At 37.2% G+C, this 25,021-nt stretch overlaps 2 protein-coding genes and 1 long non-coding RNA gene across 3 annotated transcripts; all 3 read right to left on the minus strand.

The window, feature by feature from the left end:
• Positions 1-5,760: 5,760 nt before the first annotated feature.
• LOC148296384 (uncharacterized) lies at positions 5,761-7,314 on the minus strand. The gene is made up of 3 exons (XR_015834144.1): positions 6,727-7,314; positions 6,327-6,385; positions 5,761-5,876 (listed from the first exon to the last, which is right to left on the minus strand). It is a non-coding gene; the product is annotated as an uncharacterized LOC148296384 (long non-coding RNA).
• A 1,132-nt stretch (positions 7,315-8,446) lies between these two features.
• Positions 8,447-15,354, minus strand: CLPP3 (CLP protease proteolytic subunit 3). Its single transcript, XM_021968252.2, has 5 exons — positions 14,904-15,354; positions 14,502-14,616; positions 11,361-11,536; positions 9,035-9,130; positions 8,447-8,945 (listed from the first exon to the last, which is right to left on the minus strand). The coding sequence occupies exons 1-5, from the start codon at positions 15,216-15,218 to the stop codon at positions 8,652-8,654; spliced, it is 996 nt and encodes a 331-aa protein (XP_021823944.2). The 5' UTR covers positions 15,219-15,354; the 3' UTR covers positions 8,447-8,651.
• A 5,483-nt stretch (positions 15,355-20,837) lies between these two features.
• On the minus strand, positions 20,838-22,345 carry LOC148296385 (uncharacterized). The gene is made up of 4 exons (XM_088248508.1): positions 21,983-22,345; positions 21,674-21,840; positions 21,522-21,528; positions 20,838-21,416 (listed from the first exon to the last, which is right to left on the minus strand). Exons 1-4 carry the CDS (start codon positions 22,343-22,345, stop codon positions 20,838-20,840), a joined length of 1,116 nt encoding a protein of 371 aa, XP_088104634.1.
• Positions 22,346-25,021: the final 2,676 nt, after the last annotated feature.

Here is a 25,021-nt window from a genome sequence, read left to right on the forward strand (position 1 = left end):
TTTGATGGCTATCTGTGATTTGCTCACTATTCTGAGATTTCAGTTTAGCTTAATGAGTACCCATTGGTTGGTCTGTAGGGAAAATTTTTAAAAAAACGGCTTCTTCTTATTTTAACTTTGAAGAAGTATGGATATTTGACAAAAGTGAAGATAACTGATTGGTGGGACTGATATTTGATGCCTCATTTTGTATTTGGTTGATTAAATATTGATGGAAATATAAATTTAAGATCTTGAAGTATGGGGCTTGGGGGAAATTAAGGCATTCCCAGCTATTTGGTTTGTCTTGGTTGAAATAGATTTCTTAAGAAAACGAAACAACAGAGAGGCCCAATTAGTTTTTTTATATGAATTTTCGGTTAGCTTTTCTCCATCAATGGAGTGATAGCTTGCTTGTCTGTTGTGATGCGTTTGCTATATGTTTTGATGCATTTGATATCTGCTATAATGCATTTGGTATCTGTTACGATGCATTTGGTATCTGTTTTGATGCATGTTGTATCTGTTATGATGCATTTGGTATATGATATGATGCATTTAATGTATGTTACGTTGTTTTTGGTATATGTTATGATGCATTATTACCTATCTATTATGAAGCATTGGCTATATGTTATGATTCAATGGACGATAATAATTATGGATGCTCAGTTGGTTCATTTACTATCTATTATGATGCATAACTGGTATGTCCCTATTTTGAAATATGCTGCAATAGATTTGACTGATATGCAAGTTGATAGGAGAAAGGACGACATGAAGCATAATAAGGGTCTGGTGACAATGGTGAACGGCGAATCCCTAAGTTTGGTAAACCTTGGCCGTCCGTGAAGAATGTGTTTCTGTCTTTTTTCAATGCTTATAAGCATTTTGTTTGTAAAGTGCTCAATGGGAAAGGGGTAAAGAAACCCAAACCACTACTTCACCCTCCTTTCAGATACATTGGGAAGCCAGTCATGCTAATTTTAACTGTTTATAAACCCAAAATATTTTCTTCAGTTTCTCAAGTTTTTTATAAAAAAAACAGTTTGAAGCATCACGCACCTCTGTGTTCACAGTGAATTTCAAAACAATGGCTAATATATTCACGTTCACCGGGATCAAAACAGTTTTGTATGTGTGTTCACACGGTTGGAAATACCACACGAGTTCAAAACCTTCTACCTGAACAATTCTTACCAAGAAAATTTAAAACTAAGGCAGTTAAACAATTCCTTCACCCACAATCACACAGCTATATACTGCAACATCCCTGCAACAAGTCTATAGCAAGCTTTAACCGGAATAAATGCATGGCCGCATCAAAATTTTAAGTTAGGGATGAGCCCTTAATTGTACACATGGAAAATTGTAAGCAACTTTTTGGACTTGGCATAGAAGTATTCGGGTAACAAATAGGTAGGAATTTTTCCCTTTTATTTCCATTTTCTAACAATTTTACAACAAAATATTATTAAACTATAACAAATGAGACACGTGTCAATGCATGAAAACTGTATCCTTTTATCCACCTCCACGGCTCAGCATGGGACGCCGCCACCTCGCATCTCCTTCAATTGTTTATTTGTTTACACTTAAAAATTTATTTAAAAATCAATAATAATTCAAACAAATCCCAAAAAATTTGCCGGCCTCGGTACGACATTTCCTACGATCACGTACTTCAAATTTCACATTTCCATTTAACTTTTGATGCGAAATTTATGTGATCAAACAAACAACATTCTAGGGTTTACAAAGTCTACTACTATATTCATTTGCATCATTCACATTTAGGATGAGCCCCTAATTCTAATTTTTACACTTTAAAATTTATTACCCTTTAGGGTCAATAATAATTTATAAAGTGTTAGGGTTTAGGGTTTACAAGGTGGTTGGAAAAAAAAAAATTCCTACACTAACTTTCTTTCCCGCTCATGCAAGGTTAGGAACGGCATTTGACCACCTACTTTTCACAATCAAAACTCTATTTCGAACGATCAAAATATGCTCACATAATCCATATAGTGAATGACATTAAAGATATGCTGCTATTGTTATTAGTTGTATAATTTCTCAAATTTGCCATATGTTATGGCTTGTGTATTTTTCTAATTGGTAATTTATTTATTGTGAATTTTAGAAGTTAAATCATATAAAAATAAAATGAAATAGTCGAAGATTGACACATGTCAGCTTCTTAAAGCCACTTTGTCAGCATTTCAGAAATGTGGCCCTATCAGATAGCGACACATGTCATTGTTTTGTTATTTATTGTCTTGATCTTTAACAAATTCATAAGAAATTAAATACAAATAAGAAAAATACACCAAAAATCATGATTCTACATATTTGAATTAATGGAAATCATGGAATCAAAGAAACAAGAGTGTATGTGATAGAATGTTTTGATTTGTCTATGAACAAAGTTGAGTTTTTATCATTGTGCTTGTATTCGTATGCATTTTCGGTGTATTTTTCTGATTTTTAATTTTTTAATTATGAATTTTAGAAGTCAAATCGTAGGGAAATAATATAAAATATAATAGATTGACATGTGGTAGCTTCTAAAGAGCACCCCTATCAGCGGTTCTCGTGTGTGGCCTTATAAGATGGTAACACGTGTCATGTTTTTGTAATTTATTGTGTTTTATCTTAAACAATTCTTAAACATGATTTCATATATTTAAATTAATGAGAATCATTTGATCAAAGAAACAAGAGTGTATGTGATAGAATGTTTTGATTTATCTATGAACAAAGTTGAGTTTTTATTATTGATTTGTATTTTTATAATTTAGAATTAGCATTTTGGAGCTTTAAAGAGAAGATAATATCACAAGATGTTCATAGGAATTTTCTGGATATTTTTCTGATTTTAAATTTATTTATTATGAATTTGAGAAATTAAATTATAGAGAAATAATATGAAATATAATAGATTGACACGTGGCAGAGTCTTGTACATTGATTTCTATGACATGGCATGTGCGTCATAGATATTGATTTCTTCTCCCCATTTTTTTTTCGCTGGCGCTCTTTTGTTTGGGGGAAATTCTTTCGCGCTAACCCTCTCGTTCCCTCATCCTAAAAAAATTAACGCTTCTTCTCTCTTTTCATCCCCAAATCGAAACCACTTCCCTCCTCATCTCTCCTCATCTCTTTTCCAGACCCAAACCTTAAAATTCCCACAACCACTCTCTGCTCTCTCTCTCTCTCTCTCTCTCTCTCTCTCTCTCTCTGTGTTCGCTTTCACTATCACAATTCAAAAATCGAGATCTATTTGAGAGGGTAATGTCTGAGATCTATTTGAGAGAGTAATATATTTTCAAAGTTTGATATTATGTTTTGCATTTTCTATTGCATTCCTTAATGTTTACTTTTTGTTTAGGATTTTAGGCTTTGATTTTCTGGGTTTACACATATGGGCTGCTCCCTCTCTGTGCAGGTAAGACTACTCTTTCTCGGTACTAGTTGTGAGCTGACGTTATATTTTTTTTCTAGAGAAAACTGAAAATCTGAGAGAAAAATAGAAGACATGGAAGAAAGTGAGCTCTAAAGCTCGTTCTTTGACTGTGATACTCATTGCATCTTATATTAGCAGGTATAATCTAGTTGACCCTAGTACGATTTTCTTCTTCTTCCATTCCTTTTTCATTATCGTTTTTGGGTTTTGGGTTTTGTTTTCTGTGAAATATTGTTATATCTTGCTTAATTTGAACGATTATTAGTGGGTTTTAAGCTTTTATTGGAGTTCATATCATTGCTTAATTTGATCGTTTTGGGATGGACAGCTTGGGAATTTAATATCTTTAGTGTGAATTAAGTGTATATGAAGTTTTTGAGACATGGGTGTTGCTTCTATTCTTGACATGTCTTTGATTTTCTGAAATTGGATATTTTGGTTTTCCACTACGTGGGTCTCTGAGTTTTGAGGTAGTTGTGTATTAACTTGTGTTGTAGTATCATTTGGGTTTCTGGGTTCGGACATGACGATAATAGATACATTTGGTATCTGTTATGATGCATTTTATATCTACTATGATGCATTTGCTATCTGTTATGATGCATTTTCTATGTGTTATGATACATTTGGTATCTGTTATGATCCATTTGGTATCTATTATGATGCATTTGGTATCTTTTATGATGCATTTGCTATATGTTATGATGCATTTAGTATCTATTATGATGCATTTGTTATATGTTATGATGCATTGGACTATATTCATTATGCATGGTTAGTTGGTATTTGTTATGGTTCACTGGACGATAAAAATTATGGATGCTCAGTTGGTTCGTTTTCTATATGTCATGATGCAATAATTATGGATGCTCAGTAGTATGTCCCTATGCAGAAATATGTTGCAATAGATATGATCTCATTCAGAAATTAAAATCATTTTCTTGTTGATGCTGGGACATTGGAGGTTAGCACTGAAAAGGACGACTTTTTTTATTTTTGGGCAGCCAAACTATGTCTTTTATTTCCATTTGTAAATTATTGTTTGGTTAATGTAATGCATGTGTTGTGGCAGGATTCTATCAAGTATTGAAGGAGAAGAGCAAACACTTTGACGAAAATGTGAGTGACAACAAGAGCTTGATTATCAATGTTGAGTTATCCAAGTATTTGAGGAGAGGAGGAAACGCCTTGAAGAGAAGCAAAAAAAAAGAAAGCGAAGTTCATGGAGAAAAAGAGTTATCCAAGTATTGGAGGAGAGGAAGAAAGTGAAATCATAATTACACAAAGGAGAGACAGGCAATGTGGAGAGAAGATACAGGCAGCAAGCGTTTGTGTGTCCACATGTCTAGTAAGTAATGGGATTGTAAATAACATTCCTCTGTTGAGGAATTTAGGTACTAAATAATTACTTGGGATGGGTATGTTTTTATGCTATCAACAAATAATAACTTGAGATGGGTACTAAATAATATTATGCATGTGCCGTCTTCAAAAACCAAGTTAATGCTAATACTATATGTGGTTAAACCAAAGCAACAAGAGGACAAAACTAGTCAAACAGCAAGGACAAGAAAATAAACCAAAGCAACAAGAAGATATGTTGAAATCAACCATGTCGTCTTGAGTCTCACGATTAAAGGATAAAGAAACCGAAACCAAGGACAAAGAAACCGAAACCAACCCCAAACCCACCACTGGGATACATGGGGAATCACTTTCAATATTATGTTTGTAAACTGATCAAGAAACCGAAACCAAGGACAAAGAAACCGAAACCAACCCCAAACCCACCACTGGGATACATGGGGAATCACTTTCAATATTCTGTTTGTAAACTGATCAACTCACATCATCGTAATCAAAACAAAACAGTGTTGCATGTGTGTTCACACAATTGGTAATACCTCTCAAGTTCAAAATTGAGGCAGTTAAACATTCAGCCATAATCATACATCTATATATTGTAGCATTGATGTAAACACATTATGATACAAAACCACATTACAATAAACACATTATGATACTCATATAGATATGTGTTTATTGTATCATAATGTGATGTAACTCTCGACAAATAGCCACAAGACACCAATTAAAGCACTCAAGCACTCATTCCATCTTTGGCTCTGATTTGACCAGAAAATTCCTAGCTTCATCATCCCTAACTTCACTGCATTGGGAACATATAGGAACAAAAATTCAAATAAATGACTGCTGAAAGAAATGAGAAAGATACAAAAATTGTAATTGACTTGAAAACAAGCACTTGAATAACCGGAAAGAGCATAAGAGCACGAAACTTGTCTATAGCTTCTGTCTTTGAAATCAAGGTGAGCTCTTTGGATGCAAGAAATTCACAGAAACTGCTTAGGGCTTTCTCCTGGCAGAATATACATAGAGTGCGCAGAAAATCATTGAACTTTTTCGATTCCTGCAGAGGACAAATTTTCTGAGGTTAATATGCAATTGTCAGGTAAGCCACAGCTGTCAAAGCACACCAGTACAACTAAACTAAAATGACACTAAGTACGATATCCACCTCATTATGTAAGATTAATTTACTCATTACTCACAAGGAGCCAAGCAAATTTTCTTTTATGGGGAGAGGAAAGGTCCTTTTTTCAGTTAGGGTTTTCACCCACATGAATTATTTCTGTTTTTCCTTTTCAATTTTAGGAATTCTGTACCCGCTTAACAAAGAACCTAATCTGGAGAATACAATTCCTTCACATCTCTGCTTGAAACAAAAGGGAAAAACATATGCCCACAGAGTCGACACAAAATATTCCCAAAGTCGAAATCATGAAATCTTAACAGCAAATAAAAAGGAAACTGGACATTTAATGAAAACAACGGGGAAATAGAAATTTTCTTCACTCACTTCATCGGCTCGAAGACCAAACAACAGGCAATACTGTCACTCTTCAATGATTCCACAAACTATAACATTAAAGAAAATAAATCAAATAATAATCACAAGTTTCCTCAGTTCATACTAGAAATCATTTCTCTAGGAAACCCAATATAATTTTTTTATTTTCTTTACAAATAAACCAAATATGACGTTGCCTTGCCTTTGGAGCTAGTAACCAGGAGAGGTAAGACCCAGAAAGAGCAGTTTCTTGAACTTTTGGGTTTCAGAGAAACATCAATTTTAAAAAATTCAACCCCAAGCAGAATCATAATGCCTACCCACCAACAAATTAAACCAGAAAATTAAGCAATTGAAGCCAATTTGTATTTTTGCAAACACAACTAGTACGGAGAAAGAGTAATCTTACCTACACAGAGAGGGAGGAGGAGCCCATATGTGTAAACCCAGAAAATCAAAGCCCTAAAATCCTAAACAGAAATTAAACATTAAGGAATGCAATAGAAAATGCAAAACATAATATCAAAGTTTGAAAATATAGACTCTCAAATAGATCTCGATTTTTGAATTGTGATATGGAGAGAGAGAGAGAGAGAGAGAGAGAGAGAGAGAGAGAGAGGACGACGGTGAGGGAGATTGAGGCAGAGAAACTGAGAGAGCAAGACAGAGATGGAGAGAGAGAGAGAGAGGAGGAGGGAAACAGAGGGGGCAGGGAAAGAGAGAGGGAGTTCCAGAGAAAAGTATCGATTCTGACCAAAGAAACTAGGAGATGGTACTAAGAGGAGAATATGTTTGAGATGAACAAGAGGGAGTCTGAAAAAAATGAAATCAATAAAAAAACAAAAGGCGCGACTGGAAGGAAGAAAGGCGGGACTGGAAAAGGCGCGCCAGGGCATGTGGGGCTAAGGGGAACTGCAGCGTACCCAATTCTATTGTAAGCTTGTTTCTTTCTCTCTAGCCGTTCAGATCAGATCGGTGGCTGAGATTAATTCCTCACATAAAGTTCTCACTTAGTGGTATCAATAGAGCCCAGCCGAAACAAAACAAGCTTTGATTGATCTTCTTTCTTTCTTTTTTTCACAAATAAAAAAACATAAGATTGAAAAAATATAATTTTAGGAGCAATAGTCATTGAACTTGAACCGATTCGCATTTTGGTCCTTGAATTCACAAAATGATTATTGTAATCCTCAACTCCACTTAGAGGTAAAACACATCCTTATCGTTAAATCTTTCTTCTAGCTTGAAGTGTTTTATTTTTCTTCTTATATATAGCAAATTCACCATACCCTCTAACTATATGAACTGGTGAACCGGGTGGTGCTAGAGGCACCAACTTTGGGCACCACCTTGGGCACCAACTCTCTAATAGAGGTGGAGCCCGCTAATACAACGGGTCTCACGCTCTATTAGAGAGTTGGTGCCCAAAGTTGGTGCCTCTAGCATTTTCCCTAGTGAACCCATGATCTGCCGTAAAACCCATTTTGGCCATTTTGACCGAAAAAATTCTTTTAGGCTGTTTAAAAGGGTGCCGTAAGTCAAACTTACTTAAAAATCAAACTTAAACAGCTTAGACTATCTACTCATGATTTAAACAAAAATCAGACCGGTTGTGTTAAGTTTACTTTTTTCTAAAATATCAAATCCTTCGGCCTAATTCAAGAGTCCAACTCTCCTATCACTAACCATTAGGCTTAAATGATTTTCATAATTCTCCAAGTCTAGCAACCCTAAATTCCCAACTATAATCCCAAAACCATTCCTCTTTCTCTATGGCACACTTTCTGTTTCCCGAGTTGCCTTCTCTCTCTCTCTCTCTCTCTCTCTCTCTCTCTCTCAAATCTTGAAGATCTTCATGCAAATCTGAAGATTCTGTAGAATTGACAGAGCGAACTGAATTGATCTGGAAATTATATGAATTGGTTCGATTGATCAATATTTTAACAGAAATCAAAACCGAACCTAACCAGTTTTGTTTTTCATTTTTGTTTTCAGTTTTGAGGGTGAACCGAACTGAACCTTACCTTGCCCACTTCTAGCCAAATATTTTAACCTGATATCCCCTTTATTCCGACCAGCTCTCCACCACAATTGAGGAGTATAGGCCAATCATAAGATAAGCCCGCGAGGAAGCAAAGTCTGTGGAACATCTAAATGTGCCCTTTCCAACAGGTGCAATGAGAAATGTGTCAATCTCCTAACAAACGTTTAATAATCTACTTTCACTATCTGGACAAACAATTTACATAACAAGATTACTATGAGAGGTGAACATTACAACGTAATCAAAATAAACCAGAGGTGAAACGCAAAGGACATGTCCACTATCATGTATCATATAGCAGCAGGTTCTTCCTTTTCCCTCTCAGCTCCTTTCTCATTGTCACTTCCTTCAGTCTCTTTATATCCATTATCCGAAATCCTTTGCTCTGAGGGCAAATTCTTTCTGGCTTTCCTGGTCCCTTCAACTTTCCACTGATCCCAAACTCGTGTTCTGGGCGGAGTTATGGAATCTCCAATTGGAGCAACTAAGCCTGGCTTTCCATCATCAATAACTACATCAATCAACCCATAGTCCTTGGCTTCCCAAGGATTCATGAAATTATCACGGTCCGTGTCCTCTTCAATCTGCAGCAACAAAAGAAATTTAGAAAGGAAAGTGAAAAATTCCCTCACAGAATATTTACTATGGAATAAAATCTCATTTGCTGCCTGACCTGCTCCAAAGGCTTCCCTGTGATTCTTGAAAATATTTTGTTCAATTTAATCTTGTGGTACACCATTTCTCTAATTCGTATACCCATTTCTGTTGCCTGAATTCGCATGTAAAATTGAAGGATAAATCATGAAGCACCAACAGATGTATTAGCATTGTAAATAAAAAAACAGTACTATTCTAACATTATATTTAATCAATATGTATGCGTTCTAGCCAGGAAGAAATTTATAAAGAAGAAACGAAAGGAGATGACTGAAATCCTCCATGACATCATTAATGCATGCGTTGATATGTTAAAGTTTAACCATCATAGGAAAACACTAGAACTTGCCACATCTGCATTGTTCCACCTTTGCTATGAAGTTGATTGGCGTAAATTACTATATTAAAGTTGATTTAAGTACACTTTCCTTTGGCAGAGGACCAATCTATTTCACTTATATACGAAGACAACTACGGTAGTCCTCATCCCTTATTAGGAAATGAATTGGCAATGTAAAATATATATCACAATACCACAGGCCTGCCCAAGTTGAAGATCTAACAAAGGGCACTTCAATTGCACAAAGTACGTACTTGAAACTTGAAAGTTATTTAAGTGGACTTTAGCTGTTTTCCCTGCATTTCAAAGAATTAAAAATTTAAAATGGATGGGAAAGAAAACAGGAGTCTTTTTGTTTTTTGGTCAATAGAAAACAGGAGTCTTGGGTAAGCATTAACTCCAGTATTCAAGTCTACAGCAAGAAAAAAGCAAAATTCTAATGAAAATTCCAAAGCTAACAAGATAAAAAGCACTAGACAGGGGCTTTAGCTGACCCCAACATCACCTTAAAAATCATGATCTGTACACTACGATTTGAGGGTATGGGCATGAGTATCGTCTAATCCTATGTAATGTGTACACATAGTGACCGACACATACAACCTCCAAAATTGCAAGCATGAGGACATGTCAATATATCTTCGTATTTTTCTATTTATGTAGACATCCACAGACCTTTGACTATACCTTTTCTATCATAATTATGAAAAGATCTTTCATATAAATATATATTATATATATAGAGAGAGAGATCTTAAATTATGATAAGATAACCATACTTTTCTATACATAAAAGTGTTCAGCACCTTGATAGCTTTTCGCTCTAAAGCAAAGGAAAGCATCCAAAGAAGTGGAGGCAGACACAAGTGTGACATCCTTGGGTGCCCAACATGCCAAATTTTAAAATATTGTCCTAAAAAAGCACACAGGATTCATTTGCTCTTGCTCCAGATGAACCTCAAGGTAAACCAGGCATCACTTGATTAACTGGAGCGAGGGGAGTAGCTCACTGCTCAACTGTCACAAGCCAAAGCCTCGCAACAATGCAGAAAATGGTCATTCCGCTTTAAGATTTATTGTCGCACGATTTTCTTATTCCTAGCAGAAATCCAACACCAGAAAAGCAACCTAAAGGCAAGCAGGGCTGATACCAACCAACTCCTAGAGGATAAAAAATAAGGTCTCGCCACTCACAAGTACAAAAGCTCACAAAAATCTAACAAAAGGTGATCTATTAAGGATGTTACCTTACCTTGTGAACAAACTATTGAGTATGGGAGAGTTTGTTTAGGAACAAATGATACATTACTCTTGAGCACGAGAACTTTCCTAGTCAAATGATACATTACTCTTGAGCATGAGAACTTTCCTAGTCAAATGATACATTATTAAGCATTATACACAGGCACCAACGGCATTATAAATGCCTCCTTGAGTGATTTTTACTTCTTCTTTTTTTAATTATTCATTTATACTTTACACTCCAGAGAAATCGAAAGTCAAGAATGGACTTTCCCCTTAGAATGGGTAATCCTATAACACTATAAAACAAAATGTATAAGTTACAGTCTCCGATCAAAAGAGAACTTGGATTTATACAAAAGTTAAATCTTGCAATGAAGTAATGAAAGAAGATGTTTGAACTACCCTCAAAGACCATGCCTCAAACCAGAGACTCAGCCTCAGGTGTGCTAAGTTTGTAAACACATCTTAAACAATTAATGATCCTCTACAACTTAGAATCAGAAACACAAAACAGGATCAATAATAATACATGCAACGAAACCAAGCATAAACAGATTGATCTCAGTGAAAAAGCAGATTTATAGAAATATATATGGAAATATTGAAAAATTACAGAAAACAAACAGTACTTAGAAGCATGAAACTTCAGGAATTTTATACCAAACAATAATGCATATATTAGACATGCAAAAAGGATTTAGAACTCCAACCAATAAATATGGACATCCACAACAATAAGCAGAAAACAAGCACTTACTTTGCCCCCTGCAGTTCCAAGAGGTTGATGGATCATCACTCTTGCATTGGGCATGCAGAATCTTTTTCCTTTTGTACCAGCAGCAAGGAGAAATGCCCCCATAGAAGCAGCAAGCCCCAGACAAACTGTTGAAACATCTGCCTTGCACAATTTCATTGCATCATATATTCCCATTCCTGTATGCAGCGATAAATTGGTCAGAAAAACAAAAGAGAACTTTAAGAAAAAAAATTATCCTCAATCCAACAAAAGTCATATTCTCAATAACAAGAGAGGGGGCCAGCTAGGCCCAAGCCCTGCCAATTTTTTCCCAAACAGAAATAGATGGACACGTTTTCAACTGTTTTTCTTTTCAGCTAACCTCTTTCAATCATTTTGCTGGTATTATAACACTCAGCCCTCTGCCCTACTCTTTCCCTTCCCACAGAAATTTTCCCACCCTCTATGTCATTCAAAATGCAAAACGATTGATAAAGATTTGGACTTTCAGATAAAAGAACCATGTCAACTCAAAATGATAAATCCAACATCACACCAATATATCATTCCAATTTGATCGGATATCACCTAAGGGTCCCCAACATCAAACCATATAAAAATTCTTTGCTCCTCACACAAATCAACTACGTTTCTCCTTCCTTATAATTGCATCACTTGCTTGTTTCTTCCTTATTGTTTCTTTATTAATTCGTTTTTGCTTGTTTATTCATTTTCTCTTACAATCACACAATCAAAAGTTGTCTTCAAAAGGCACACAAAACTATATTTACACAGTTGCAATTTTTTAAAAATGCCCTTTTTGTATAAGTCATATACATCGCACTATACTTTAATGGCAGTATTACACGGCAGAAAATGTAAGAGAAAAATATTGACACTTTTTCTAGTAGAAAGTTTTACAATCAAAGGCACATAATGATAAAGTTTTACAATTGAAGGCACATATTGCAAAAGTTTTACATTCAAGGCACATAATGCGATCACTTTATTTCTTCATTCTTAAGATTTAGTGATTCAGTAGGCCTTGACCAAAATCAACATATCAAATCAAAAGTCACACAGATAGCCATTGCTACTTCTCTTCCCGTTGAACTCTCTTCATTTTTCTTCACTTCAATTTTTTATTAGAAAAACAGATTTTATCATGTAAAGATAAAAGAGAGAAGATACAACAAAGGGGACAAGTTATCCCCCAAAGACCAAACATCTAATGACGGAAAACTAACAAAATAACATAACTACAAAACTGTACTGCAAGTTAACACTCCAATCAAAGAATATTAGAATGAAAAGACGGGTCCTCAAAGTTAAACTCAAAGAATTGAACGATCAACCTCCTCCCCCATTACACTTTCAAACTACCTTCTATTTGTCTCCAACCAAGCCACCTAAAAAATTGCCAACACAGGACACTCCTCAGCACCAAACCCCCTCCTTCCGAAAATCATTAACTTTTCACCAAACATTAACTTATCCTGCAGATATTTTCTAAGACATCCAACAGATGAACTAATCCACCCACAACACCCTGTTTATTCAAGTTTCTACAGAACCCAAATTCCCAACCAAAATGAAAAGAGGACGACTTGAACACAAACAATCAATGGAAACAGTATGAAATCATGAAAATCTAAACTACTCGAGGAAAACGAGAAGACTCTGTTTCCACAACCCAGCAGTTTTCCCAAAATCTCACCCATTCCCCATACCCCAATGCAATCTTACAGAAAAAAAATCAAAAGAGTTGAGGCCTTCAGAGGTGTCTTTCCAAGGGCATCAGCTTGAACCTCTAATCATGATGTTAGAATCCAACCATCTCATGCAGCGTGTATTTACTCTTAATGAAAGCATACCAAATTGAACCATTATAAGACTGCATGCCAAAATGAATCATCACATTTACTCTTAATTCATCCATTTTCTTTCACTTCAACCATAACTGAATCATCAATAAGTCTGCCTCATCCAGATCCAAAATCCTAGCTCAAATAAATGAACTACGGACAAGGATATTTAAGTAGAGATGTAGAGTGTCATCACTAGGATTTTATGTGAAAGTTTTCCATATATAAAAGGCATTGACATTGTTCGATTTTAAAAAGTCCAATTTTCAAAGATGTCAATATCTCCGCAAGGGAATATGAAATTAAAGACAAGAATACGGAGTTGATGACAGGTCAGGATCTATACTGTCTGTCTAGAAGGCATTCAGTACATAAGAGTTGTTTGAATAACTATTTCGACTGTCCAACATTAGCACAACCATGATACTGAGGTAAAGGCATCTTATCTAATACATTTCTAATAATCATATCCTTCCCCACTATTTGACGCACGTTCTTCTAGTCTACCTTCACTTCACCTCATATTACTGCATCAACTTGAATCAACTCAATCTTACTGCTGGTGCATTCTGGGGTCTTCCCAAATGACCAATCTTAAACAACTAACTTCTCTGTAATCAGTGCGACCCTATTCTTAGAAACTGAAAAAATTGATTTTCTTAATCATCTGAAAAGTTAACACAATAAGTTTATTGAGTCAACTTCGAGAAACGATTTTTGTTGGGGATATTCCACAATATGGGAGGGGCTTGCAAATCCACCAAGCTGGTGACATTAATGCCCTAAGGCAACGAAAACATGGCATCCAAGTTTGACACATTCTGAGATTGTGACAAAGGTATCACAATTTTGACGTGAAGGCTTTTTTCAAGTTGCTGCCAACAGCCAAAACCTAGTAAAGCTCAATACAATAATTATATTTGTAGTGATCAGTAGCTACATGTAAGTAGACTATACATCAAAGCTTAGTCAATTCAATATATTACCTGCTTTACATGGATTGCGATTTTTTGTTTTGGTTCTCATTCTTTAAGGTTTCCTCATTCAATATTTTGCAAAAATAATATATTATCATGCATGTAATCCTTTGTGCTTGATACCAAAGTATGGCTTCATGATGCTGTTTTCCTCACTTACTAGCTTGCACGCCCATGCTTTACATTATATTATAAATAAATTGGTTTCCCAACTTAATAAAATTACGTAGTTTCATCTACAAATTTTGTTATATTCAATATCAAGGATAGATAAAAACCAAAAAGCAATAATTCAGAAGAGGTACCAGGATTAAACATACCAGCGGTAACAGAACCACCAGGTGAATTGATAAACAATTTAATGTCCTTTTTTGGGTCCTCAGCATCTAGAAATAGAAGTTGGCTTATAATCAAATCTGCTGTCATGTCATCTACCTGCCCATCAGTTGAAAATGAAGAGAAGTTAAATAAAGCAACCATTTCCTATTTATCAATTTAGTCTTCTAGTAATTAAGAAACACAAACAAACACATAGTAATCCATTCAAAATATTCACTTTTAACTTTCAACAAACAGGAAATAGTACAAATTTAACAGGAAGGAGCAAAACCCATGTCAAAGTATTCAACGCTGAAGCAAGAAAACCAGCAAACATGGCTATATAGAAAAACCAATCCAAGACAAAATAACTAAAAATAAATAGAGAAAGACAGAAAGAAAACCTGAGAACCCAGAAAGATGATTCTCTGACGGAGAAGCATATTGGTAGTATCCAGCTCTTCGAATCTGGGCAGCCGTGGAGATGACATAGTTGCTGTCTGAAAATCCCAATTGCTCGACAAGGTCTGTCTTGGGGGCGAAGAGCTTTTTAAGGCCTTAATTACACACACGCCTTTGCTTCTTCTACGACAACTAATACTATTGCTACTGCTATTAAGACCACTGCTCTTCACAATGGGTGACATCGGTACTTGGGTTTGTGAAGCGCCATTAATAGAACACAGTGGCCTTGAAGCTGAGGCTGCGTAAGTCATCATCCTCGTTCTCTCTCGTTGTCTCTGTTTGAGCTCACCCTTTTTCCTTTATCTGAGAAAATTCTGTCGAATTGGGAAGGAAGGAAAAATAGGCTGAGCTTTTTGACGAAAGGGCAAGTGCGAGAACGATGCCGTTCTGCAATTATATTAAAGTTGTTGTCTTTCGACAAATAAAAGACCCAAATACTATCTCCAACCCAAAATCTTGCAGACCTAAATTTTGGCCTTTCAAATACAAGTATTCATTTCTAAATTATTTTTTACTCCAATTATGCTTTCTCAAAATTTGAGACCCATAAGGTTATTTTTTATGATTTAAAATTTTAAATAAAATTAGTTTATTGAAATGAGTACATAAGTTAAACTAATAGTATTATTTGTACCATGTTTATTTAAACATGTGGTTAGCAATATGGTATAAATTGAAATTAAAACTAAGTGCAACAAGACTTAAAATAAAAACAATATTAAACTAACAGATTTTCGCAGGATACCATGTATTTTTTACTACCCATCCTTGCTTTCCTCTGTGTTTTCAATGACATCTGTATACAAGAATAACTGATTAAACTAAACATCAAACATCAAGAAGGATTTAATCATCTTGATTTTAATAGAAATCATGAACATAATCCCAAGATGACCACCAATAATGATTATTGGGGGACTTCGTCTTCCCTCTTTGTCCTCCTAACATGTTTTACAAGGACTCTTGTGAAGCTCCATATAGTACTTCCGGAAAGTCTGGCATAAGTACAACCTTAGTATTGTTTTGGACACCTTTGGGAGAGGTAAATAATGAAGCCATTCCACGATAACATAACGAGTGTGGTGAGTTTAGGGTTCATGGTAATATGTGTGTTGTTGACATACGAGACTGACGGAGCCGAATAAACCATAAATGTTTCACCACATGGACATTACCCTAGCACTGAACCCACATACTGCCCCAACTCATGAACATTGAATGCCTGCGACATGGCCAAGCGAGGGAGACCCCTAAGTACACCCCTTTGACTGAAAATTCACACACAAGTCACAACACACACTCAATGACCTCAGCAGTTCACAAACACGACACCCTCTCCACATCTATATGAACTCCTACCCCAACCATGTATTTGTCACATCCTCCTCAATGTTACAAATGAGAATCGTTTTGCACTTTCTCCTTTCTAAAAAAATGGTCATTCTATATAATGACCCTCTTCTTCCTCGTTAGCCATAACCCCTCACCTCCACCCTCACATTCTCTAAACACTCTCAGTCTCAAATTCAACTACCCTATATCAACCTTCATCCCCATTGCACTCATGAAGTTTTCAAGGATTCATTAACTTCGTGATCTTAAGCACCCCAAATCAAGAACAGTTCTTATTTGAATGGATGATCCTACTATGCACATTCTATATAACTGTCAGGCTGCCTTTCTACACATTTCTATTACATCTGCAAGGTTGGAGGAAAAATCTGTTACGTATAGAAAATGGTCGAAATTTGGGTTTAGCGCCATTTGGGTGAGAGATGGTCTAATTAAGAAATGACAAATCTTATATAATATATATATATATATATATATATATATATATATATATATGCTTATCACATAAATCTACCACATTTTAATACCATCTTACATGGCAACTAATGTGGACAACCACCTCATTAAAATTATATTAGTTATTTTTTAAGGAGATAATATTTTCTATATTTTTCATTCGTTAAATTTTTTTTTAAAAAAAAAAATTAAACCCTATTAAATTAGATACCACTTTTCACATACGCCTCTCTGCCTCCCCCAATTCCCTCTCTCCCTCCTTCCTCTCCTCCCCCATCGCCGGCGCTTCGCCGGACTTCTGCCACCGCTCCTCCAGACTTCTAACGCCATTCCGCCTCTCTACTCCTTCCTCCATGGTTAACATTTTTTGTGTGTTTAGCTTACCTTTTTTTTTTCTCGGATGAATGCTTTCTTCTCATACGCGATTGTTGAATCATTTTCTTATTTGTTTCCAATCAGTATTCAAATTAAGTTTTTTTTACTGGTTAAACAGGTTCTTCTTCAAATCAAGATTTGTTTCTAATCGTCGGCGCTTTGTCGGACCTTTGCAACCCTTCCCCCGCCGCTCCACTGCCGCTCTACTCCTTCCTCTTGGTGTTTGGTTTAGTACACCTATATTTGTAAATCATATTCTTCACTCCTCTCCCTTCTTGATCAAACTCCTTATTCTTACAAGCCAAATCACACAAAGCAATCTATCTAAAGAAAATCAAGATTGGAATTTAGAAGGTGTGGACGAATGAGTTTTACTTTTTTAATTTTCTAGATGGGTATGATTTTGTTTAATTTTCTGATGGCTTTCTTTAATGTGTTTGCATCTACATTTGATGAGTTTTTTTTAGGTGGTTTTTAATTAAGGATTCGATGGTCAGATGATAATAGCTTTTTCATGCACCTTACAGGTACTTACTTATAAAAAAGCCACATGAGTTCCTTAAATTAAATTAAATTAAATTAAATTCATGAGTGGGAATATGTACACAGCAGCCAGAGGCGGAGCCACAGTGGGGTCATTGGGGTCGCACGACCTCTTGGAAGCCATGGAAATAGGCTTAGAGGTCCATTGGAGCTGCTGGTGCGACCTCTTGGAGCTGCACACCATATGGTCGACAAAATGTCTGAAAGAACAATGGGTTGCAGGCTGAAGAAGAAGGGGCTGGCGTGCGCCAGTTTTTTTTCTTAAAACGACCTGGCCAAAACGACGTCGTTTTGGGCCAGGTTTTAAAAAATTGGAAAAGACCAGCGTATCCTCTCCAGCCACTGCTTCTCCACAACACAACTTGACGGAATTTGTCCTCAAGCCAAAGTTCAAATGTATTTTACATATTCTTGGCCACACAGAAGACTTTGCTCCTAAAGCCTGTGAGACACTATAATTGAAGTCAAAGCAAAATGGCAAATTGTTATCTATTGGCCTATGGACCATCACAAAGCATTCTTGCCCCCAGTAATAACAAAGTTTATATTTTTAATATCCATCTGAAGCTGCAACTTCTGCCACTCTTGCGCCTCAGCCTGTGCATGCCATTCTAATTTTTTTTTTTTAAATTTAAAACTCAGGCAGCAGTTTAATTAAGGAATTTAGGGTAACTACATAATCTCCTCTCTCCTCTCTCCTCCCTCCTCCCTCTTTTCCTTATTTTATAATTAATTCAGTGGAAAAGATATCTAACATGTTTTCGTGTTTCATGAGCGCTGGAAGAGGTTTAGTGAAAATGTCTACCCACTGAAAGTCTGTACTAATAAATTCTAGTTATATGTTTCCCTTTTCTATGTGATCTCGAATAAAATGATGTCTCAAGTTTATGTGTTTAGTGCGTAAGTGAAGTATGAGATTCTTAGAGATGTTTATCGCACTAATTTCCAGTAACAATGTGAGTTTTTATTTTCATTCTTTTGCATATGTAGAATATATATGTTGATGCTATCCTAATTTTTTTTTTTGGACTTTTACACTAAGACCCCTTGTGTTTCGATTCCTGGCTCCGCCACTGACAGCAGCCGTCCAAACTCATTAGCTTAATACCTAAAAGATGATATCAAAATTTTCAAAATCAATATATGATAACTCTCTTCAAAGTTGATTTCCATATGTGTATTACACCATCAGTATTAGAACTGAATTTGTAAATTTCAGCAACTGAGATCAAACAAAAAATATTATTCTCAGTTTTGCTTCCATTTTGCAGTTGAGCTCTTGATCATCCTTTTCCCTCAAACTTAATCTTGGCATGTTGTCCCATAACCTCTATGCAAATATTGATATTAGGCACCCTAAATATAAGAACATGAAAATCGTAAAATATAGGTGAATAAAAGCAAACAAGTGTTTCAAGAAATATACGTATTACCTAAAAATGATCTTCATGGCTAGTAGGATAAACTCTATTTCCTATCTCATACCCCTTGAACATGTAGTCTGGATAACCTTTTTGAGTGAACCCCAATAACAAGGCCATATTTTCCTATCATAAATAAATTATATTACACAAATAAATAATAATTTCAATAAAACAATACTAATAGAACAAAACAAATAACTTGCATTACTAGCAGCAAAAAACAAGAAACTTACATTACAACCACTAAATGTAGGATATTGGTTGTCACCCATATAAACTTGAATTGCTTGTTCAATGTGAGAATTCTGAATTATAAAGAGTACAAATTTCAATGATCATAATTGTTAACTAAATTAGGGGTGGTTGCGGTTCGGTAACCGAGACTTTTTGCCCAAACCGCGAACCGACCGACTATTTGCGGTATGGTGATTTTTGAAACCGTAAACCGACCGCTTTTTGCGGTTTACCGCAATGCGGTAAACCGCAAAAAGCGGTCGGTTACCGTAAATTAGCGGTTTAAAACCGCAAGTTCTTTTTGTGTCATAAATTCATAATCTCCTCAACTTCTCAAGCATTCACAACCTAAAGAAAATTAAAGTTCAATTCCAAGTATTCCAATTAAAGTTAAACTTCTCAAGCATTCAAATTCCAAATTCTTTAAAGTTACAAACCAAAAGGAAAATGAATTAAAGTTACAACCCAAAAGAAAATCTAATTCAAAGTTAATTAAAGTTACAAACTAAAAGGAAAATGCAATGCACCAATGTTACAAACTAAAGTTACAAACTCAAGTGTTGGTGGTGGTGAGTGGATTTGAAGAACCCCGTTGTGTTGTTTGAGCACAAATGCTATCTACAAATAAAACAACATAAGTTTAGTACATTTTATTTTAAGAAGAAGCATAAATAACATGAGCATAAATAAACTAATTACTTAGAAGTTGTCATATATTCCATTTCCTTGTAGAATTCAACCTCATCATCCGTTGGTTCCTTGTAAAAGGAAAATTCGTCCGCTCTAAGCCAATCACTAGTACACACTAATGCCTCTACCATTTTAGGATGCAAAGAACTTCTAAAAGGATCCACAATCCTCTTGCCTAGGCTAAAAGCATTTTCACTAGCAACCGTAGAACTTGGAATTGCAAAGATATCTTTGGCAATTTGTGAAAGAATAGAATATCTTGTTTGGTTCCCTTTCCACCAATTCAAGAGATTAAATTGTTTGCTCAAAGATATCTTTTTTATTTAAAATATGTTTGCGGTTTGCGGTAACTGCAAGTTTCTATTTTCAAATACCGCAACCGCAACCGCAAATGCGGTTCGGTTCTCAATACCGCGTTTGCGGTTCGGTTTACCGCGATTGCGGTTCCATTGCGGTAAATTATCGGTTGGTTTTTGCGGTTTTTCGGTATAAAATGCCACCCCTAAACTAAATACATTACTAACAAAAATATCAATGTATTAATGTCTGTTGAGGCCCAAAAAAGTCACGAGAAGCCCAAAGACATTTAAAGCCCAATATAACATATAATGTTGGTCATGCGTTAATCTAAGCTGTATTTTGGGAATTAATTCATGAAATAAATAATAATGTTCATGTCATGCAAAGCCAATAATACATTTTTCATATGTCAATCACCTATCAAGCTCACATGAACCCAAGTCGGGATGTTACAACCTACCCCCTTATAAAAATTTCGTCCTCGAAATTACATACCTGTTACAAGAAAAGGTGAGGATACTGGGCCCGCATATGCTCCTCGGGCTCCCATGTAACTTCCTCTACGGTTTGACTCCTCCATAAAACCTTCACAACATGAATGGACCTAAAGTGCAACACTTGCTCTTTCCGATCTAGGATCTGCACAAGTTGCTCCACATAAGTGAGATCTTCTCTCAGCTCCACGGGTTGTTCCAGAATATGGGAAAGGTCAGGTACATACTTCCGAAACATAGACACATGGAACACATCGTGAATCCAAGATAATTCAGGTGGCAAAGCAAGCCTGTAAGCCACGAATCCGATTCGTTTTATGATCTCATAAGGTCCAATGTAGCAAGGGCTTAACTTCCCACGTTTCCCGAACCTCACCATACCTTTCCATGGCGACAACTTCAAGAATACCCAATCCCCAATTGTAAACTCAAGATCCTTGACCAAATTGTCTGCATAACTCTTTTGTCGGTCTTGTGCCGTTTTGAGCTTTTCTCTAATCAGCCACACATCCTCTACTGTCCTTTGCATGAAATCCAACTTCTCCAATTTGTTATCCCTAACCTCCCCTAGCATATAGTTGTCCTACATTGCCTTCCATACAAGGCCTTATAAGGAGCCAGATCAATGCTTAATTGATATCTATTGTTGTAAGCAAATTCCATCAAAGGAAGTTGAGCATCCCAGTACCCTTAAACTGCATCACACAAGATCTCAACATATCTTCTAAAGTCTAAATTGTTCTTTCTAAGTGTCCATCAGTTTGTGGATGAAAAGCAATACTAAACTATAATTTAGTATCCATCGCTTCTTGTAAACTTTTCCAAAAACGAGATGTGAACCTAGCGTCTCTATCAGATACAATGCACACAGGTGCTCCATGTAACCTCACAATCTCATCAACAAAAAGCTTGGCAAGTTTATTCAAGGAATAGGTTTCTTTGACAGGCAGGAAGTGAGCGAATTTGGTAAGTTGGTCAACTATCACCCAAATTCCATCATTTCCATTCTGTGTGTGGGGAAGTTTGAAAACAAAATCCATAGTAATATGTTCCCACTTCCATTCAGGAATTAGAAGGGGTTGCATCAACCCAGATGGTTTCTGTCATTCTGCTTTAACCTGTTGGCATACTAAACACCTGCTCACATACTCTGCTATGTCTCGCTTCATATAGAGTCATGAGTAATACTCTATAAGTGTGCGGTACATTTTGGTGCTTTCTGGATGCATAGTGTAAGGCGAACAATGGGCCTCCTCCAATATTTCCCTTTGGCACACAAAGACGAGTTCCCGCAACCAAAGCTCCATCTTTCCTCACTGCATAATCAGTCTGTGTACCATTCTCCATTTCTAACCTTATCACGCACAATACAGGAACCTCCAATTGACTTGCAATCACCTGCTCAACAAGAATAGGCCTCACTTGAAAACTGGCAAATAACCCTCCTTGTGGACCTATTTCCAACTCAATCATATCTTTCCTCATCTCCACTAACAGTGGAAGATACTCCATTTGAAGATGAGCTAGGCTTCCTGTAGCTTCCTACTAAGAGTATATGCCACAACATTAGCTCGACCAATGGTACAATCATAATCTTTGATTAACTCTAGCCAATGCCTTTGCCTCATATTTAACTCTTCCTGGGTGAAAAAATACTTAAGATTTTTGTGATAAGTGAATATTTGACAAGTCTCCCCATACAGGTAATGTCGCCAAATTTTACAAGCAAACACAACTGCAGCAAGTTTTAAGTCATGGGTAGCGCAATTCTGCTCATGCTTCTTAAGTTGCGTAGAGACATAAGCAATCACCCGATCATGTTGCATCACTATATATCACAAAATTTCCCTTGTCATCAGGAAGTGCTAAAACAGGTGCAGCAGTCAACCGCCTTTTGAGCTCTTGAAAACTCTGCTCATATTCATCAGTCCACACAAACTTAGCTCATTTCCTCATCAATTGGGTAAGGGGTGCAGCAATGGTAGAGAATCCCTCCATAAAACGACCATAATAACCTGCCAGCTCAAGGCAACTTCTAACTTCAATCACACTGGTAGGTTGTGCCCAATTTGCCACCGCTTCTACTTACCTAGGATCCACATAAATCCCATCAGCTAAAATCACATGTAGGAGGAAGTCCACCTTATCCAACCAGAATTGACATTTACTAAATTTGGCATACAACTGATTTCTTCTCAAAGTATTCAGCACAATTCTCAAATATTTCTTATGGGCCTTCAAACTTCGTGAATACACCAAGATGTCATCTATGAACACAATCACAAAGCGATCCAAGTAAGGCTGGAATACTCTATTCATGAGATCCATAAACACTGCTGGGGCATTGGTCAACCCAAAAGGCATCACTAAGAACTCATAATGTCCATAACGGATCCTAAATACTACCTTGGGACAATCTTCTTCTCTAACCCTTAATTGATGGTACCCTAATCTCAAATCAATCTTGGAAAAGAACTTGGCACCCTTTAACTGGTCGAACAAGTCATCAATGTAGGGCAAAGGGTACCGGTTGCGCACATTCACCTTGTTAAGCTGCATGTAATCATTACACAACCTCATAGTACCATTCTGTTTGTACCATATCTGACCCTCCACTCGTACAACGACACGTGGATCTCATAAACTCGCCCAAGTACCCAAGGCCTCGGACAATCGGCATCGGCCACCGATGGCATTGCCTCCAAGCCACGAACAGCCGCTACAGGCCCAACACAGCCTACAACCGGTATCCCATACCGATTCTACAGAATCAGCCTCGAAGCACCCGCCAGAAATATCTAAATACTCGTGTCAACCTCATAGGGCCCTCCCACGAGTCCCACATCGGAAATGAGTACTAAGAGCATACTAAATGCCCTCTATAAATAGGCCCCTCCACTACAATACATGGGTAAGACTTTTCAGCTTGACTTTTATACTTCTATATGGTCAACAGCAAGAGCTCTTAAAAACAATCTTACTTGAGCATCGGAGGGTCTTAGGCTGGTTCCACACCGGTTCCATAGACCTCACGAGCTTCGCTTATCTTCTATTCAGGATCAGCATCTGAAGACAGGAAGAATCTCCATTTATCACTCAATCGATCTCCTAGATCGTCCATCTCGATTGTAAGTTGCACTCATCTCCATCTATTCAGTTTTGAGAGCCAACAGATTGGCGCCGTCTGTGGGAATCGCTTATCGATCAACCCGTATCTCAAACAAAAAACTCTGAGACCAAAAAATGAATCCATCTTCGGCCCTCCCTACCGATGGCCCCATCCTCGGCCTCGGTGGCGAGCCAAGTCCAACTCCCTTGCTTCAGACACCTGCTCGACCGACCACCCTGGAGGCTCGCATGGAGACCCTACAAGCAGGATATGGCAAGAATGCAGGAGCACAACAATGTTCTCGCCTCCAAACTGGATGACACCCAGAGGCAGCTGCATCAACAACAAACTCTCTCCGCCCAGTTGCAGAACGATCGGGAACCAACCACACAGCTTCGGCAGGAGAAATCGTTTAAAAGCGTACGAAAGCCCACTTTCCAGGATAGAGGGAAGCAGCAGGCCGCGAACGGCCGACTGTCTCCCGAAGACTGTTCGTGCCAACTCCAAAGGAGCGCCATCCCGAATATCGCGTTTATTCGGATTGCTGCGAGAGGATCAACGATCGGCGCAGGGAACGACAGTCATCGCCCATCCAGGTCCGGGCGAAGCTAGACGATCCACGCCTGGAGGTACTTGGACCAAAATCCCCCTTACGCCAGAGGTACGGTGCGATCGGCCTGGAAGAGACGGACGAATCAGATTATGTTCCAACATCCCCAGGAACCACAATCTCATCATCAGGACCCTCTGCACGACGCCACAGCCACCGATCAAACCAAGACAACGATCGGCGAAAAGGAAATTACGAGAGAAGTCCCAGCCGAACGGCAGACCAAGGAAGGCGAGGTCACAATGCTGACCAACGCACAGGGAACCGAGCGGTCGAACCCTTTGGTGACGATCTTCCATCTACCGATCCGACCATTCGTCTCCTCCTACAGAAGATGAATCGCATTGAGAAGGAGCAAGACCAGGCTCGGACACCAACATGGGGAACGGTACAGCCAGGGCCGTTCACCAATCGAATCCGGACATTCAGACACGAGAAGGAGGTCCAAGCACTCCGCATATCGTTCTAT

The sequence above is a fragment of the Prunus avium genome, chromosome 2 (assembly GCF_965620075.1).
Source record: "Prunus avium chromosome 2, drPruAviu1.hap1.1, whole genome shotgun sequence".
Taxonomy (NCBI): domain Eukaryota; kingdom Viridiplantae; phylum Streptophyta; class Magnoliopsida; order Rosales; family Rosaceae; genus Prunus; species Prunus avium.